Genomic DNA, 20,198 nt, shown 5'->3' with positions numbered 1-20,198 from the left:
TACGGGTGCTGAGGGCTCTTACAAGACCCAGAACTAGCTGCCATTCAAAGGATATTTTGGAGGAAAACATGACTCTGGTGTAAGAGCTTTAAGTGCATAGTGTAGATGTGACATATTGCACAGGAAGCTGCGATCTGCTGAATCAGGCCATTGGATCCTTACATTTTTTGGTCTACTCCAGAGGTTTTCAACCTTTTTGAGTCCACAGCTCCTTTGACCAACTACATTCTTTCTGTGGCACCCCTGTGGGGCTCAGGAGCCCAGTTATGTTACCCCTTGCCTGCAGAGCTGGCAGCCTCTCACCTTTTTCAAACACCCTTCCTTGTGGAGTGTTCCCTTAGCCTCCTCTCCTCAGGAGTTCTCTGGGCAGCAACAGCTGCTCCCCTGGTGTCTGAGCTGCCCCACCCCCACCCCAAAGAGAGGTGCCTCCTCACAATGCCCTCCAGGTGTCTGAGAAGCTTCCCCTGGCCAGCCCTAGAGGAGCTTGTAGCCAGGGCCACTGCAATAAACAGCCATGCAAGCCAGAGCCAGAGATGCAAGAGGGCATCAGAGGAAGAAGAGATGCTGGACTAGAGAAGACCCCCTTTGGCCCCATGTAGGTGCTGCCGGGCTCTGCAAGTGTCCTTCACTTTTGCATGCAAGTCAAGTCACCTTCTGCGCAAGGCCTTGCACCAATGGAGGCTGTGCTGCCATTCAGCTGCCAGCAATCAAGCGGAAGAAAAGGGCAGAGCAGCTGTTTCTGGACATAAAATGATGATCGGTGCCAGGAGAGAATCTGGGGGTGGGGGGTGAAGGGAGAAATCCAGAGAGCCCAGCTTAAGAAATCAAAGGTAGAGCTTTCCCCTGACTATAAGCCATAGGCGGGGCACTTCTGTCATCTGCTCCTGGCTAAGAGAAATATCGTTTTAAGGCAATAAAAATGCCACCCTCAGCAGGTTTTAGCCAGAGGTAAATTACTTATAATAACCTTTGAAGTGCTGGAGGGATGCTGGTGGGGGTGGGAGTGGGGGGCTGGTTGCCGCAGCTGGATATGTCTGTCAGGAGTGTGGACTTCCCCCCCCCCCCGTAAGGCCTGTAAACAGCTTGGGTTTCTCAAAGGTACTTTTGCACAAAAAAGCTTGGTCCTTCCTACTATTCTCACCTGGGCCGGATGGAAAGGCCCTAAACGCTGAAAATTTTATGGTATTCCCCCCCTCATAAGTAATTCAAAATACAAACAATAGTAAATTATAAAATAATCCCCCCCAAATGACACAAATGATACATGTATGCCGAAATGTGCATGCATATAGTTCATGTGCAGCACCTGACAGAATCTGATTTCCTGGCATTATTTCCGCCTATGTTAGTAGGACACCCCACTCCTGGTTTAGCTGGGGATAAGCAATAAAATAGAACAGAAAAATAGGGAAAGAATGTGGAGTAGAAGGAAGTCTTAGAAAGTTCAGATTTTTCCTGTGATGCTTAAAAACCCCCCAAACCAATTGTCATATTATTTCAAAAAATTCTCATTTGCTGGTGCCCTGAGCTTGTGCTTTTTCTGCCTCTTGGTAACACAGTTCCCTGGTTCTCACCCAGGATGGGGCCAGTGCTAACCCTAGTAGGCAGTAAGTGACAGGGGACTCTGTCCATTTCCTGACATGGCCAACTCTTCCCTCAAAGCACCCTGCTGATTCCTGGAATCAACTCATTCCAATCTCAAGCAAAGTTTCAGTCTTGGACATGAGTTTGATATGTTTTTGCTTACATTCTGCTTTCAGGGAGAAGCAGCCTTAGTCCTTGGGTTTTGTCACCAAATATTGTAAACGATTAAATATTTGAACATTGTAATCTGAGACTGCAGAGCTGCTGAATCTCACGAGGCTTTTCTCTCTTGCAGGTCCCATGTGGAATCCTGAGATGAACCCCCAACAGGCCTCATACGCAAGTCCTGCCCCATAGCCAGGATGGAACTGGGAGCTGTCCGAGAGGTTGAGGTGCCTCACAGCTGCTGGAGAAGAAGGGATGATGGTTGCCATGGAGGGCTCCCGTGCTGAGGGGCTGAAGGAAACCAGTTCCTTTTAGGCCTGGTCCTTAATACCATGATGGGAGAGACACAGCATGCTTATGCCACCAACGATACTGAGCCCAGCACCCAAGACAAAGATACTGGCTTTGAGCAATTTGGCAAGAAAGACGTGGGCGAATTTGATGGTCAGCTCCAGGAAAGCTCAGAGTCATGTCTCCACACTGGGACTGAGAATGGGTCCAGCTTCACTGGTGTAAAGGACAAGGAGCCACACAATCAAAGGGAAGCTGTGATCCGGCCTCAGCAAGCAGGCAAGATAGACTTCAAGTCCCTCCACAACAGGTCCAAGTTCCTTAGCGATGGCCCTTGGGGTTCTGTCAAAGGAAGCCCCCAGTCTCCCCCTGGAAAGAGCAGAGCGAGGGATAAGAACAAGCGGTCCGGAAAAGGAGAGCGTGGCCACCAGCAGCTCTATAGACTTACTATCAGCAATGCCAGACCAAACCCCACCATTGGTATTGCTTATCCCCAGCAGAAGGTCACCCCGCCCAAGAAGGTTGAAGTGGGCCGGGGACCCATCTCGGGGAGCTACAGGTTCCACGTCCCCAGCATCCCCGAGAGAGAGGTAGAACTGCAGCAGGAAGACCTCAGTTTTGCACGGTGTTTTCCTGAGACCCCCTCAAGCCATATCTCCAGCAACTTTACCTCCCCGACACCAACCGCGTGCCCAGCCCATGGCGCAAAGCTTCAGCTGCCAGCCAGTGTTCCTCATGAAAACTCTGGCACCAACGGGCAGCTGCATTATGTGGAGTTCCAGGGTAATGGGAATAGCTTGTGGCCTTTGCCAGAGAAAAGCCTCCCAGGTGCTAACAATGGACTCTCTGCCCCCAAAGCTTGCCCCTTGTTTCCCGAGAGCAGCAAACCTAGCGCACACTGTGTGGGGCCCTTGTCGTTCCAGTACCCCTTCCAGACTTTGCACAGCTCTGCTGCGGACCCTTTCCAAGGCGACATTCATGCTCAAGATTACATTGATGTGTCGCTGGCTGCCAGTCAGGCTTCTCATGGTGCTTTTGCCTTCCATCCTTCCTCCAGGGAATGGAAAGAGGAAGCTCTCGCCGGTGGCTCCTATGACCACGTTGGCCCGGAGGGCAGGATGTACGGGTTGGCTCCCCAACAAGCTCCCTTCCTCCCGTCACAGACTCAAGGGCATTTGCCTTGCTACAAAGGAAGGAATGAACATTCCACTGACCACAATGGTGCTATTTCTCCTTCTGGTGCTATCGACCAAACTTCAAGCACTTTCCAAGAAAACCAAGGCGTTTTCCCACCCAGTTTACACGTCTCTAGTTTGCCAAAGCCGACCGGGAAGAGGCAGTCCTTGTTGACAGACAACGTAGCTAGTCAAAGGATACTGGATCCTGGTGGTGCTCTGAGAAGGAACATGCCACAGGTCTCTCTGCCCCAAGTGCACTTTCAGAACAAGTCTTATGGTGACCCCACGGCCAGTACTGCCAGCCTGGGCTCAGTGCCTTTCGAGAAGAGCATTCCCACTACTGTGCAGGCCCAACCCCGGCTCTTGCAGTCTTGGGAGGGAGGCAAGAAGGCTTACCCTCCCGTGGAACAAAGCTCAACCGTGTACCCAAGCCCTGCTGGGAACCAGCTCTCGTTTGGGTGCCACCCAGGGGCAGAACAGAGGCAGCACATAAAGAAGGCCTGGCAGCAGCTGCGCCTCACCTCCGCAATGCCCGGCCAAGACCGAATTGAGCTGTCAAGAAAGCTGGCCAGCCAGAAGCCACCTTTCCCCCTTGGGGCATCAGACTGGGACAGCAGCAGCAAGGTTCAGAAGAACTCCACTCCCAGCTATCCAAGTAAAGCCCTGCTGTCTGGGGAGGGGGTCATCAGGCAGCAGCATGATCCGGGATCAAAGAACTGCACTCCGGCCAACGCTTTTGGCTTTGATGGGGCAAAGGACACAGAACTTCCTGGCATGTGTGTTTCCAGGGGCAAGCCCCTCTTCTTCAGCGTGAGCCAAGCACTGCCGCTAACTTCCTCTCGTCTCTCTTCCAACCCAGCTTTGGTGTTGCCACCATCGGCCTTGACTGCCTCCCCAGCCGATTCTCCCCTCCCATCGCCTGCTCCCCACCCGGCCAGCAGCGGCAGCACCTGCTCATCCCTCTCGCCCACGTCAAGCAGCCCAAACAGCCACAGTTTTGAAGATGGCGCTGTGCTGACCACGTCGCCCTTCTTTCACCACCAGTGCCACCCAAAGGATGCCAGTGAGCCTTTCCATGCCTCCGACTCACTGAGCTCCACCGCAATCCACTACCAGGCAGCAGACCCTCTCAAGGGCTTTCATCTCTCCCAAGGTGCCTCAAAGGATGAACTCCTCTACAGAGGCGTCCCTGTGGACAGCCACGTCCACAAGCCAGAAGCAGATGCCTCCAAAGGGTGTCTGGAGGGCTTTGAGGCTGAGCTGCCTCCACCGCCTTATTCCTCGCATCACTTCCTGGCAAGCACACTGAGCAGCACCAGCCTCGACCAGCTGGATGTCTTCCTGACCTGCAAGCAATGTGACCAGAACTTCAGCACTCTCTCCTCTTTCCTGGACCACCGTCAGTTCTGCAGTTCTCACGCAGCTCTCCAGGGCCCATCAAAAGGCTCTTCCCGGGGGGCGGAGATCCGGAGGCACCACCTGGTGCCTCCCGAGTCCACAAAGCATCCGCAAGCTGGCCTGGGCCTCCTGCTGCCTCCTGTTGATTTTGCAGATGGAGAGAGCAAAGGGGAATCCAAGGAGGACCCTCTGAAGGGGAGTCACCTTAACGGCCTTGCCCCAAACCCCATGCCGCTTAGCGCTTCTGACTTGGAGATAGACGACGCCAAGCTCGACAGTTTGATCACAGAAGCTCTGAACGGACTTGGGTACCAGTCAGATAACCCTGAGATTGACAGCAGCTTCATCGATGTGTTTGCTGATGAAGAATTGGCCTCTGTGAAGGTCACCAATGGTGGGATCACTTACAAAGCAAAAGAGAGCGTTGCTTCGGGGAAGAAAACGAAGCAGCACCCAGGGATGGAGGAGAATGTGAAAATGTTGAGCTGCTATGATGATCATCATCCCGGCATGGACTTGACAAAAAGGAAACCACCCGAGAAGCAAAATGGGCATAAAGAGAGAGTGGTGAGCTGGTTTCCAGACCAGGGAGAGGAAAGGCTCGAAACACAGAGCAGCAGGGAGTCTGCTCAGAACAAGGCTAGTGACCTGGCAATGTATGGTGAGGCCAACGCTGATGCAAATGCCCAAACGAAGGTCAGAAGGAAAAACTGCAGGAGCCCCTTTATGCCTCTAAGGCAGGAGGCCAAAACCATGTCAGAGCTGAAGCAGACCAAGAGCCTGAACCACCCTCCTTCTCCAGGGAACAGCCTGCTCTCTGCGAAGGATGCCAAGAAGCGCAAGCTGCGGAGCGGCACCTGGAGCAAGGAGCTCATCCACAAAATTGTCCAGCAGAAGAACAAGCTGCACAAGCTGCACAGCAAGGGCGGCAAAGCCGTGCCGCTCTCCTTGCTTGCTGAGCGGATGCTCCCCGAAGCCAAGGACAGCAAGTTTGGCGAGTACGAATACATCTCTGAATCGGACGACGAGCGCGTGGAATACGCCAAGCGGCACTGCAGGAGGAAGGCGGGGCAGCGGTTCAACGGGAGGCTGAGGAGCAGCCTCAGTCGGAGGCGCCAAGGGAGAGCAGGGAGGGAGAAGGATAAGGAGCCAGCGTGGAGGTACGGTCAGAGGAGGGGCAGAGAGGAGCCCCAAAGGGCTGCCAGCAAAGAGTCCGGAAGTAAAAACGAATGCACGGGCAGAGTGTGGCGCAGGTGCAGCCGCTCTTCCACCAGCAGCTGCCAGAGCACCAGCCTGTCCAGTGAGACGAGCAACAGTCCTCAAAGCACCGAGAGGGCCGATTCTGACACTGAGAAGGAAAGTGAAGAGAGGAAGAGGTTGCTGCACGCCACACCACATCCACGAGAGCAGCCGGACATTCCTGAGAAAGAAGTGGTAGGAGGAAGAAGCCAAAGAATGACGTCTGAGTTGTCCAGAGAGCGAGGCAGCGTCAACTCACCCCCAGTTCAGACAGCAGGTTTCCAGATGCATCAAAGCCCCAGCATGTCCCCAATCCCTTGCACAAATGGAGATGAAGGTTTGCTCCGGGCCAAGGGGAAGAGCTATCACAGCAGTGGCCTTCTTAACCAGAACCCCACTGGGCTCTTTGGCACTGAGGATGCAGAACAATCCCACGGGGGATCAAGGCACAATGATGATAAGCCCCTGGCTGCACCGAAAGATGCTGAGCAGTGTTCACTGGAAAGGAATCAGTGCTGGCCCCAGTTTCCTACCTACAATGGAGAGGCCTTGAAATACCACCTGGATGAGCTCAGTGGCCCATCCTCTGATGGCAGCCATGACATCCCCAGTGACAAGAGCAACAGCTATGAACAAGTAGACCTCAAGTGTTCAAAGAAACCATTGATTGTGGCTCCAGTCAGCTGTTTCCGAGACAATCCCATGGGCATAGGGATAGCCAGGAAAGGAGCTGCTGCACTCGTTGATGCTGCTGGTGCATTCTATGACTGCAAAGGGTTATCTAACAGCTTTGAGTCATCGGGCCTTTTCTCAGATGCTGCAGGTGTGGAACCATCACACAGCAGCAATGTGTTCCTGTGCCAGGGGGGCATTGACCTCAGCTCATTCAAACAGAAGCACCCTGAGATCACGCCCTACGAAGGTGATAATCATGAACAAAGCAAAGTCCCCTCACCTCTTAGCTTTGATTCTTCATCGGTATTCGGGGAGCTGCCTGTGGCCGAGTTTGACACCACCTTATATGATGGTGTGGTATCAAGCAAGGACAATTACGTGGCCTTTGAGTGTACTGGCCATCATCAGCTCAGCAAAACCACCCCCTTTGACCAGCAGTATTCTCCATTCTCACAAGAGAAAGACTGGAATCTGATGGAGGGGACATCCCCAGTTTTGCCAGAAGACATTGCCCAGTTTCACAGCCTCCCTGTTGAAAAAACAGTCGCTAAAAGGTACCCTGGCGAGATCAACCAAATCCCTTTACCCGAAAGGATGGCAGATTACAGTATGGCTTTCATGAGCACTATCTCAGATGACGAGCTCGAGATCAAAAGGTTAGTCACTGAGTTGGAAAGCCAGCTGCAAGCAAACAAGCTGAACATGGAAGTATCCGATGAACACCAAGCCCCCAGACAACCTACCAGCACAGATAAGAAGGAAGCCACCCACCAGTTTTCACTCTTAACCCTCGACCAGGAAAGCAATGGGAAAGGGCTGTTCCTAACAGAAGCCGAGTTTGAGAAAGCAAGCCTCCTTTCTACAAAAGCCTGTGTCTGTGAAAACTCAGGGAATGAGAAAAGTCTCCTTGCAACTTTAGATAGCAAGTACAGAAGCCACAGGGACCCTTGGCCATGTCCGGTGCCATTCAGCCCAATACACTCCACCATGCACACACCATCTGCCACTGATCTGATTTTGGGAGGTCCTTTTAACTCCAAAGAGGACCAAGACAAGCTTCATGACAACCTGAAGGGTATTGAAATCTCCGAGGAAGATGACTTCAGTGAAATGCAGGCTGCACCTGCCAGAATCATGGCAGATCCATGCTCTTCAGGCATCTCTGATGATTTGCGAGTTCCAAGCTACACAGAGCATTTGATACAAAGCCCTGATCCATTGTTCCCTAAAACTCTGGAGACAGCTGAGCTAAATGTGCATGAGCCTTTGCCTCTGAGAGGGGAGGCGTTTGCAGAACTGCCACCAAAGGAAAAAACTTTTGATGGTGCTGCTGAGTTGGAAACGTACGGACAGCAAGTTCTGTGTTTGAAGCCAGATTTTGGACTACAAGATGTTGGTGGTCCAGAACTTGATGGCAACTTGCCCTCTAGTGCCCAAAGCATCAAGGACCCAGAAATGCTGGAGAGCATCACACTCTTCCCAAGGGATGAGGATGGATCTGCCCTTCTGGATAAGTCCCGACAGACTGTTTGCCACTCTCCAGCCCTACACAATAAAGCTGGAGATGGGAAAATGCTGGTTTTTGACACATTGCCATTTTCAAAGGAGATGAATGGGGAGGTAGAAGATGTGTCCACTCCCCAAGAGAAAGCAGGCAACCCATTGCAGCAGCTGCAGTTGTTTGTGGCCAGGACGGCCAAAAGCAACGAGGAGGACTTGCTGATGCCATGCTTCCCAGCCCTGCAGCCCACCTCCCACTTGCCTGCAAGTGTTGACATTCAGTCTGAACAGGAAGAGGCATCTATGGGCCCTGTTGCAAGTGAGGAGGTGGCTGAAAGCCCCACAGTGAAGGAAAGGAAGAGGTCCCTGGCAGACGAATCTGAGAACAGGACCAAGACATCTGATTCAACTGAACTATTTTTTGAACCAGGCAAACAGGCAGAATATCTTGGTGAAAGGGCTCCCTGCACAACAGAGCAATCAGCCCTTCAGAGCCCTGAAAGACACAATCCCAATGGAGAGGAGAAGGAGCAGCAGCAGCACCTAAAAGATGACTGTTTTGAGGTGGTGGGTGACATTAAACTGTGTGCAGGTGGCATTTCCCCAGAGCACAGACACCTCTCACCACTCAGCGGCTCAATGGTGACCTCATTGCTAAGGGAAGAGAGAACGCAAGGTTGTCAAGGTACAGGAGAGGTGGTAGAAGATCAGCAGAATGCAACCCTGGCATTTAGGAGCCACAGAAAATCCCCCTTAAGCTCTGGATCATTTGAAAATGAAACACCAGGCTGTGCTTTGCCAGCCACACTCAAGGGACTTGTGGCTCACTGCACACCTTGGGGCGAAACCTGCTGTGAGGATCAAGTGTTGTGTGCTGCAGAAGTCCACCAGATGGAAAGGAGTGGTGATCAGGTGGGACAGTTGCAATGTCATGTGACTTTGGCTCCCAGCAACTCACCTGAAAATCAACATCAGGATGATTACTCCTTGCACGGGAGAGGTTTCTGCTTGGGAACCAGCCCAGTTTCAGAAGAAGGCCAGAACTTGGAGGAGCAAGCCAGCCACTGTGCAGAAGCTTTGTCGCTGGAAGTCAGCTTGGCTAGTCAGAAAGAAGTGCTGAAAAGTGACACAGGCAGCGTAACACTCTCTGACTTTGGAGTACCACCATCTGAAGAGAGTCCGACTGCTGCTGGGGAGCAGCAGATTCCCCTTGTGTGCAGGTGCTCCTCTAGTGCTGAGAAGACTGTTGTTGGGAATCCCATGCAGGATTATTCGGGGCACCAAGAATGGACAGAAGCACCACAATTTCTACCCAGCATGCTCCCTTGTGGTGCCACCTCTCCTTTGCTGTCAGATATGATCAATAGTAGTCAACAGCACATTGAAGAAGGTGCCACCAGCACCTTGGCAGAACCTGAAAAGGTTGTCCGTACACCACCTGCCTCTTCCCTGTGCTCTGGCGACCTGGCAGCTCCTCCTGTAGAGATACAAATACCCTTGAAATTACAAGCCAACAGCTGCACATCTCCCAGCCTGCTACCTTCTACAAATAATGATATTCCTGAAGAACTATCCAAGCATCCAGGTCATAAAGACAGTGGCATGTGCTCTGTGACGGAAGTGATTACCTGTTCTCAGTCAGCATCCTTGCAAAGCATCATGCTTGACCAGCCTGCATCAGAGACAGATTCTGCTCAGCTTACAAATACAAAGACGAATCAAAACAGGGAGTTAATGTCAAAGCCTCAGGGGCCAAAGGAGGCTCAAATTTGCCTCCAGAAAGACAGCAAAGATCACGCTCAACCAGAGATCCTTATTTATCAAGAGATGGCCACTGCTGACCTTGCAGGAACAGCTAATGCCAGTGAGGTTCACCTTAGTGCTGGCCAATTTCCAGAGACCACAGAGACTGGGATCAAGAAGGCTTCACAAGACATGGACAGCAGAGGCGACAGTTTGAAGAATGAAGGCTCTGAGAGTGTGAAAGGGTACATTAGCTATGCAGAACAAGAGGAGGGCAATGATGAAAGTCTGAAAGATGATTTCAAGACCAAGCAAGCAAAAGAAAAGAAGGAGAAAGGACTGCAAGTCACCTGTGATATTTGCACAGTTCGTTTTAGAACCAAAACTGGGTTGATGAGGCACAAAACTGTGAAACATCAGGAGAAAAAGGAGACCACTCCGTTACCAGGCCTGGACTGTGCTCCACTGGAAAAGGCATTCACGGCAAGCAAGCAACTCTCCCGGAGAAACAGCAGGGCTTCCATCAAAGAGAGAGCAGGCAGCTCACACCTGTCAAAAGCAGGCGTTAGCCAACCATTTCCCAAATCCTGCAGGAGCCAAAGGAAAGAGCCCAATCCAGAGATCCAAGAAGTTGTTAGTAAGGTGCTCAGTGACCTAAGTGTGATTTCATTTGATGTAACCCAGGAACTCCAAAGTACAGATGTTCCAAATGAAGACATGAAAACGACGTCGCTAAGGACAGAGGCAGAGAGATTGGGCAAATCAGCACCTGGCTCTAAACCAGGGCCAGACACAGGAGGGAAAGACAAAGAGGCTGGTGCTGGTGGGTTGGGCAGTTTTGCCAGGAAGAAATTGAAGGAAAAGGCAAGAAAAGCCAAAGTATTTCCCAATGAAACCATCGAATCTTCTCATCTAGAGAGTGAGATCCCTGAGCTTCGCTCCACAGTGATTCCCTGCACTGTCAACCTCCTTCTGACCACTGTCTCTAAAGAACTGGAGAGCAGCACTCCATCACCTGGCCTCCAAGAACAGGCAAGGGCACAGTCACCATTGCCACTTCACCCTCCAATAGTCAAGGACTTGGAAGAAGTTGGTGAAAAGACATCATCAGCCCAAGAGATGGCTGGGCAAGAGCTTCTTCAGGATGTAGGGAGCTGTAATGAGCAATTGGTGGATCCAGGGTTGAAAGGACACTTGCCAGAGAAGTGGATGAGCAGGTACCCAAAACAAGTTGAGGAAAGGTTGAGCAATGTCTGTGAAGAACCAGGTGAGGATATCAGCATGGAAAAACCAGAGTCATCTGAAGAGAATCCACCCAGAGAGATTTGCTGTAGAAATCAAAAGAGGCCATCAATGTATACACCAAGTCCCAACAGCCTCCAGCAGTCCTGCCATGCTGGAGCAGTTGAAGAGGACTTCCCTGAAATCATATCAGAAAAAGCTTCCAGTGGTGTCCCTTATCCCACAGAGTCCAAGCCTTTGAGGATGGAAGAGCTTCAGATGAGGAATGAATCTCAGGGGGATGAGGGGGATGCCATGGGTCCAGACCTGCAGAGTTTGTTTGATGATGACTCCACGTTTTCACAACTTTTCCCCAGGAATGACCGGTTTGCCCATCGGAAGTGCAGGCGGGTATATGGAAAGCGGACCAAGAAGCCCAAACCTGTCATAGAAGTGAACCCCAGGCCAGAAGGCATGGCAGGTCTCTTTACAACCAGGATGGCTTCAGATCTAGGAGAAACCAGCTCTTTCTGTGTCACCAGGGAGGACCCTTGTGAGTACGACACCATCTCCATTGATGACGCTCTGACTCTCAACATGTGTCATGGCAGCAAAGCAATAGTAAGTGATGTCAATTCCGGATCTACCAAAAAAGTTCTGCAGCCAGACGATGCCAGGCAAAGGGAGGACATTACTGATTTGAAGAGCGATGGCACAATAAGGAGTCAAACAGAGGATCTTCCAAGCTTGAGTAGTTGGGGTAGTCTTGAGAAGAAGACGGAAGGCATTTCTGTTGACAGAACATTGCTCAGCTCATCCATGGAACTGACAAATGACCAATCATCAATGGCTCCCAGTCCAGAACCTCCTGACCTGGAAGAAGAATCCTATAACACTAGGATGAATGAAAATCCTGGCTTGTCTGAGTTTCATACAATTGATATGGATATGTTGAACACAAAGTTTGAGATGAGAGATGTATGCTTCTACAGCATTGGGGAAGATCATCTCAGCCACACTGATGATGAATGCACCTCAGGGTTCAAGCCACCGTCACCAGCCCAGCAAGGCAGACCCATCAAAAATAAGCTAGGAGAAGGAAAGCAGGGGAAAACCCGTAGCGACTTGAATCTCAAGGCTAAAGACAAGCAATACAAGTGCAAGGTGTGTTTCCAGTGGTTCCTCACTTTAGGGGAGCTGGACTTCCACAAGCTCACTCACAACCCTTCTCCTCCACCAACATGCTACATGTGTGTCCAGAGGAAGTTCAGCTCCCGGGAGCAGCTAAGGGACCATTTGAAGGAGAAGCATGCCAAGAACAAAGCCGGCTTGTGGGCCTGTGGGATGTGCCTGAAGGAAATATCTGACGTCTGGATGTACAATGAGCACTTACGAGAGCATGCCACTCAGTTTGCCCGGAAAGGCCAGGCTCAGAAATCTGTCCTGGGTGGGTTGCCCAGCTGCTTCAGTGATGATGATGATGCTGTCACGCATTTCCTGAACTCTATCATATGCCGGAAACCCAACAAATCAGCCAAGCATGCTGAGCCTGGCAGCAAAGCACCTGCTTGCAAAGAGAGCAAAAGTCCCAAGGAGGCCCAAGGAGGACAAGAAGTGACTGTCAACAGGGACACCTTGGAGGTCCCACTAAGAACCAAGCCAACTGTTGCCTCTCCCAAAGCAACAGCCCCATCTCCCGACCCTGCCCCTAAAGCCGAAGGGGCTCCAAAGTTGGCTCCCATGCACCCAGAATGCAAAGATCCCTCTCGAGATTGCCATCACTGTGGGAAGCAGTTCCCCAAGCCCTTCAAGCTCCAGCGCCACCTGGTGGTGCACAGCTTGCAGAAGATCTACCTGTGCCACAAATGCCCAATGTTTTACCAGGAAACCAAAGAGCTTCGGAACCACCTCAGCCAAGAGCATGGAACGGCTGAGGAAGCAGACATCAAGCACACCACGCTCTATGCCTGTGAGCTCTGTGCGGATGTCATGCATGTCATCAAGAAGTCTTTCATCTGCAGCACCTGCAACTACACCTTCTCCAAAAAGGAGCAGTATGACCGGCACATGGAGAAGCACCTGGTGGGGAGCAGCAAGACCTTCCGATTCCGAGGAGTGATGCGGCCAGGAGTCTTGGCCAAGGATGGGGATAAGAAAGTAAAAGAGGAAGGACACCTGCGGGAAGACATACCAGCAGCCAAAAAGAAAAAGATGGTCCATCGCAACACCTTGCTTGCACCAGGCTTACCTGTGCAGGCAGATTGCACCTGTGTCCCCCAACTAGGGAGTGAACCTCTGCTGTCTCCAAATGAGCCTCTATCCACAGCAGCCAATGTGGCCACAACACCTCGACCCCAGACCTCCATAAAAACAGAAGACCTGGTGGGCCGCTACTCCAGTCTCCTGGGTGAAATTGCAAAAACCCAATGTGATGGTCTGCCTCCACCTCTACCAGTTTTGCCCCAGGATGAATCAGGTGGCCCAGAACTCAAGCCCACCACTGCACTTTCTGCAAGACAGCTGGTGAAAGGCGACTCCCTCGGCGACACTCCACCTCCTTCCATAGACTCTCCTGATGCAGTTAGTATTGATCTGGCCAGCTTAACACATAAGCAAACAGCACCACCAACACAAAAGCTGCCTCCAATTCATCTCTCTGAGAAGCACAGCAAGGAGGCAGTGGCCCCAGAAAAAGTCACCTCTAATGGCAAAAGTGAACATGCCATGGGAACCTGGGACAGCCCACATTTCCAAGAAGAACCCGTGAGCAAGAGGCCTGACCTTTCTGCTGCAAATATGGGGGCAACAGAATGCAGGGGGACTCCCAAAACAGAGTGGAGCGGCAATCCTGATCTAAGTGATACAGCTCCTCAGGAAAGTGCCACCAAGATGCACTTACCTGAAGCGACCTTCCACATGCTCCTGCTGAAGGACAAGACCTCCTCACTTGCCCTCAACCGGTCTGCCAAAGAGATGCCTTCAAAGAAGGTCACAGGTGGGCAGACCTATGCCGAGAACGACCCCAGTGTCCATTGCTCCCTGGGCAGTGCAGAAGAGGCTCAGAAGCCACCACCCTTAAAAGACAAGGCCCTCCCAGAGATGGGTGCTGCTTATTCCAGAGACAACGGCACCAGTGTTGGCATCAAAGAGATGGGAAGCAACCCCGTCAAGCCTGTGAGCGGCCACCTCCGGAGCGAGGTAGGGAGTGCCCAGGCAAAGCACAGCCACCCTGACCTGAGCAAATGCCCAGAGAGACCCATCGCTAATGGGCTGACCAAGCTTCATCTCAAAAAGCGGAAAGAACACAAATCCGCTCACAAAGGAAGCTCAGCCTCCCGCGAGAACATTGAGGGGGATGGCAACAAGAAGAAAAAAGCCCGGACGCCGGATGCTGGGAGGAGCGACGCCGCTGGAGGGTTCAAAAGGGCTGATTGGCCCAACAGTGATGCTTTTGCTCTTTCCCCTCGGAGGAGGGACCCTCACTGCAACAAACTGAGCCCTACGCTCAAGGTGTCCATGGCTGGCGGCCAGCTCAAAAAGATGGTGCTTGACCAATGCTTTCAGAAGAAGGCAGAGATCCGCCATGCCAATGGAGACCTGAAACGCAAGAAGGACCTTTTGGCCGGCAAGGCCTTCCACCACCCCCTTTTAGCCAAAGACCCCTCTGCCTCCCTGCCAGGCTCTTTGAGCCGGCACAGAGCTGTCCAAGGTGCTAAGCTGCCCGACTCTCACAATTACAGGACAGCTGAATCCCAGAACAATCTCCTAAGCCAACTGTTTGGGCAGAAATTAAGTAGCTTTAAAATTCCTTTAAGAAGAGATACTTCTGAGTAATTTATGAAAGTGACTTATGGTGATCCTTCGCTGCTTTCATTGGGGTTTGCAGGGGGGAGAGAGAAATTATCAAAGCATTAAATTCGTTTGTGTAGCGTGATTTCTCTGTCTAGCTTAAATGAACTTGCACTGCAGCCTCTGAAATAGTTTTGCTTTGTGTCTTGCTAATCTACTTTAATTCACCTGATTTATCATGCAAATGCTAGAACTTTGATGTTGCTGATGATGTTCATGAACTAAAACTGTAATCGCTTTGGGCAGAGTGAAGCGTCAAGAGGAAATGCTTTATTGGAGAAGTGCTGAGGTTATAAGGATACTTGCAAATCCCAGCCCCTTTTCAGACTGTGTCTCTGTTATCTTTGTACAAAGTACTTGAAGAGATGAACTTCATTCCAGAGACGTCTTATTCATAAGGTGCAGCACACTGTAGAAAGCATTTTTTTCCTCCTCCCAAAGATTTTGCACAAATAATCCCGAACGATTTCATTTAATTGGGAGCCAGCCTAAGAAATAACAATTTTAAAAAATTAAATTAAGAAGGAAGCAGGCCACAGTTTTGACAGACAGACATTTCCAAGAATGTGGCATTAAGAACTGCCATGCAGCATTTGGAAAGTTACTGCCTTTATTAGACCACTGTAGATGTTGCTAAAAGAGGGTTATATTTTTTATTTTTGCAAAGAGAAATGTACACGCCTTCCCCTCTAACCTAGCTAAACTGCACCTTGAAGATTTGTGACATAGTTTTTTTATTATTGTTTTTAATTATTAATATTTTCCAGTGAGAAAACTGCCAACTTACATCTTCCCCACTCCCCTGCAGTACTGTGTCTCAAGGACCTGTAAGGTATCATTTTTATATTAAAAACAAACCAACAAACTCTTACTGTATTGAGGTAGTTGCTAGACTTGGTATGGGCTTTACACTATGCAGTTAAACTGGTGCTATTTTTATTTTCATAATGTGAATACAGACAGGAACACACACACACACACACACACACGAGTCAAGGAAGAGGGAGAAACTTGTGAAAGTAGTAAACAGTTGCCTGTCTAAACCTAACACGGAGAGTGCAGGATGGTGTTCTGACAATGCTCCTCCTGCGACGCTAATACTCTGCAGTGTATGCAGCAAAGGTTACATCTTGAGGCTTGAATCTCAGGTGCAAAAGGCGACTTGGAGGATAATCAGCTGTTAATAGGGACCTCCATGTTTGAGAAAGAAGAGGAGACAATGCACTGAAGGGGTTAAGGGGGGCACGCTCTCAGAGTACTTTGCGTGTGTCTTGCAAACTATATGTGTTTCATTTTTTTAAAAGGAATTAAATGGCTTTATCCTGTTAATATGTACCTTTACAGTTCTTTGTGTAAAAAAAAAAAGTAGGTTAATTAAACGTCAGGTGCAATGCATTATGTTAAAAGTTTTTATTTTGATATTTGTCAGAGAACAGAGAAAAGTACAGAAGATGCCATTTTTTAAATAATAAAAAAGATGTTGTAAAGGTGCTATTTGAGCGCCTCTGCCTCTTTTAATATTGTTGAATAAAGTATGAGATGAACATAATGCTGTGGTACTGTAAAACGGGGCCCGGATTTATCTTCTCAAATATAGTCCAATATTTTCACAGAAGCTCACCGGTCTGTGTGGCGTTTTTCAGACAGTCTGCCTTCTATTCATTTCTTGTCCTTTGGGGATGCAGTGAGCGTGGGAAGGTGGTTGCCTGGTAGGCAGGACTGGACTACCATGTAACAACTGAAATTGCGTTACAGGGGGTTGGACTAGATGACCCCGTGGGGTCTCTTCCAACTCTACAGTTCTATGATTCTGTGAAACCATTCTGGGTTAGTGTTCTTCTGTTGACAAAGAGCAGCCAGCACATGACTGGGGGTGTTGTGATGCCATGGTCAAAAATATAAAAGGTTTTCAAATGACTTTCAGGTGGTTAGCCAAGAGCAGATCTTCGATTTTCAGAGACAATGGAAAGTTGTGGTGCTAACATGTCTCTGAGCCCTAAGAGGAAGGGTACCCTGGTACAATAACCAGCCCTCACTCCCACTTGCACTGCTAATGTTCTCCAGCATGCTTGGCCCACAGTTTATTTGTGCTTCTACAACATACCCCAGCATTTCTGAACACTGGTTGTTTGGGCTTTCCTATGCGAGTCTTAATCCTTGACTGCTTGGCTCCCTGGTGGACATCACCCTGACTCCTGTTTCCTAACCACCCTTCACACATCTCTTCCTATCCCTGAAATGATGTACTTAAAATATCCCCAAATCTGCTTCCCAGCATCCCAAATGCAACACAAGAATCTGCCAATTAATCACATGTGCCCTAATTCTGTCCGTGAGCAATCCCCTGTACAGAGAAGAGAGGAGCAGTTTTGGCTTCCCTTAGTGACTGTCCACTCCCCTGTATTCTCAAGGGGCTTTGTTGGATCATGAGCCACTGTCTCAGCTTGTCAGGTTTAGCAACAGGAGCATTCTGTTGCATTAGTGGAATGCAGAAAGTAATAATAATAATAATAATAATAATAATAATAATAATAATAATAATAATACCAGCACTTGGTAGAGAAAAGCTTGTCCAGGACTCTCCTGGTCAGTCTGCCTTTGTCCTCAAGATGACCTCTGTGTGAGTCTCCCTGAGTTCCAAAGGCACGGAGGCCGCCGCAAAGCGACGGGTATATTATATTCTTTAATTACTGTTGCAATCATAACATTTAAACACTGTCAACGAGAGATAGCTCATAACCGCAGGCTAGAATCCTGCCACTTGGGGCTTGTAACTCAAACTGCAGGATTAATTTGATTAATTGATAGAATTATTTTCCAAACCACTCTTTTGTTTATGGCGGCTTTAAATGCTCACCGCCCGCACCCTCCCTGAGTGTTGCGAAGGAGAGATAAAGCCAGCTGAAAATAATTAGTATGGCTTAATTTAGGGAGGGGGGGCGTGAGGAAATAACCTCAAAAAGAATTTTGTCAGGAAATTTACAGCGGCGCATATTTTGCAAGCGGGTGCCGGGAGGAAATATGACGGGCTTGAAAATGGAACTCTGGCGCCGCGTCTCTGATATATTTCGCTGTGGATACAAAAGCATCAGGCAGAGGCATAGTTTGTACCTGCTTGTTCCAGATTTCTCCCTCCTCCAGATTAATAGCATTAAGTGCTTTTGAAAACAACAGGCTCCTGTGGAAGGAAGTCCTCCGGCAGGCTTAGAAACAGTCACTTCCAGGTGGCCAGTGACATTTGAAAGCAGCTGGGATCTCATGTTCCTTATCTTTTTTTAAAAAAAAAAGAAAAAATATATACTAGGAGAGTGGCAGCTCAAGCTGTCCTGTAAGCCACACCCAGCCAACGTTTCTTCTTCTCCCGACCGTTTGGGAGCACCAGCTGGGATTACTCAGCAACAAAGAGAAGGCACTCTGTGTGTGCTTTGGCGCACCCTCGGCTATTACAGTACTTCACATTTTCCCAAATGAAACAGGTTCTGGGGTTAAGCCCCGTCAAGTTAACCCTGCTATTGTCTTCATGTTGTGTTTGCAGGGCTCCAGCAGGAAACAGATGCTGGCCTAGATGAGTCCTTGCTCTGATCCAGCGTGGCTCATCTTTCAGTGGAGACTGGCCTCTTAGTCCTATCAGGGCCCTGCCCCACCAGCGTCAGCCTGCAAGTCAGCCAGCCTTCACTTTCCTATCTTCTCGCTTTCAATGAGTCCAGGCGGTGGCAATCCCTGTCCTACCTCCCCATTCTTAGTCTCACTGTTGCCCTTGTAGAACTCAGCAAAGAGGAGAAGGGTGGAGACAAAGCCTCAATGAGTTGGCTCTGCCTGTCTTGGGCTCCCTGCCTTCTGCCCTACCAGTTGCCAAAACAGTTCTTATGAAGGGTGGCAGGGAAATCTCAGCACCTATGAGCAGAAAACACCCTAGAGAGCCCTTGAGGAGACACCCAGGAGAACCAGCCCATCTTTCATCTTATTGCTCTGTAGCTGTGCAGTTGAGAGACAACGTCCTGGCCCTTGTCACCAGCCGATGAACTCATGCTCAGGTTTCTTTCCCTGCCAAATCCTTTAATGCATAAAACCGAGTAATGGATAGGCAACGGTTAAGGGCACAGCAGGGGGGTTGCATGGCTAAGCAGGAGCCAAGATGTTATTTATTTCATAAAATGTATACAGCTCTTGATTGGGTTTTTAGAAACAACAACCCTCAAAGCAGTTGACCAACAAGCTCTTCCTTTTGAAGAGGGGGGCAGACGTAGTGGTTAGAGTACCAGACTCTTACCTGGGAGACCACAGTTCAACTCCCCTCTTAGCCATGAAGTTTACTTGGTGACAAAGAGGGTAAATTACCTCACAGGCTTGCTGTGGGATTAAATGAGGTGGGGAACAGAACCATGGATGCCATATTGAGCTCCTTGGTGGGTAAAGGTGAGCTATAAATGCAATAAAATAATAAGCAACAGGCATCTCTTCTCTGGGTCAGCAAGTGGACACTTCTGGGAGTGGGCTGGGCCTGTGAGGTTTGTTCACACTAGCACAGACATTTCTGTTTCCTTGGCGACAGGAGGTGCCAACTCAATATCCTGCTTACTCTCAGACACTTCCCATGGAGGAGGCTCCTTACCAACAGGAGTGATGGGGGAGCTGGCAGTAGCTGGGGCCTCCTATGAGGTGCCTGGCTAGAGGGGTCCAATGCCTCAGGGTTGGGACACCTCTCTTGACACTTGAGCCTGCCTCTCTCTCCCCAGTTCCTGACGCTTGATCACTGGTCCCCTTCTCCAGCTCAGATATTAATTGGGCCCCATTTCACCTCCCTAAAACACTCTCCCAGGTCATTTAGCTCCACCTCTCTGATCTGCCCCCCTCTGCCTTCCTCATGATCTGCCCATCCCCTCCATGACATCTCCACAAGACCCATAACATATCACACAGGTCTGGAAGCATGGTCTGGGGTTTGTCTTTTGAAGACAGGTGGAGCTCACGGGGCAGGCAGGGGAAGAAACCCAGTGAGACTGTGCAAGATGGTCTTCACCAACCTGCTGCCCTCCAGAAGTTTTGAACTACAGTTCCCATCAGCCCCAGCCAGCATGGCTATATGGTGCTGGGGCTGGTGGGAGTTGCAGTTCAAAGCAACATCCTTGCCATTGTCTTCCCTTCTGTGAGGGCCTTGAGCATGTCTCAAAGGCCAGGGAGGTTGCCAGCGACACCCCATCTCTTATAGGCCTCAGTAAGTCTGTAGTCTTTATTTGTATGCCACCTTTGGACCCCCAAAAGGCCCCGAGGCAGCTGACAAACAAAAAACAAATAAATGCAAATACTGTACAAAAATAATGCCAATGCAAACCATACAAGTAAGAAACATTCCCA

The 20,198-nt window shown here is 50.0% G+C and overlaps 1 protein-coding gene across 9 annotated transcripts in view; it reads left to right on the top strand.

Moving 5' to 3' along the window:
• The window catches only part of ZNF469 (zinc finger protein 469), a 276,095-nt gene extending 259,703 nt beyond the window's left edge, over nt 1–16,392 (top strand). For all 9 annotated transcript variants that reach the window (XM_083513406.1, XM_083513409.1, XM_083513404.1 and 6 more), the window contains one exon: nt 1,880–16,392. In XM_083513406.1, coding sequence (XP_083369532.1) covers nt 2,082–14,828 — 12,747 coding nt within the window. In that variant the 5' untranslated portion in view covers nt 1,880–2,081 and the 3' untranslated portion in view covers nt 14,829–16,392. The remainder of the gene's footprint in view (nt 1–1,879) is intronic.
• The last annotated feature ends 3,806 nt before the right edge of the window (nt 16,393–20,198 follow it).

Source organism: Podarcis liolepis (assembly GCF_965112155.1).
Source record: "Podarcis liolepis genome assembly, chromosome: 7".
Lineage (NCBI taxonomy): Eukaryota > Metazoa > Chordata > Lepidosauria > Squamata > Lacertidae > Podarcis > Podarcis liolepis.
The sequence above is the reverse complement of the archived record's forward strand: the minus strand, read 5'-3'. Positions and strand labels throughout refer to the sequence as shown.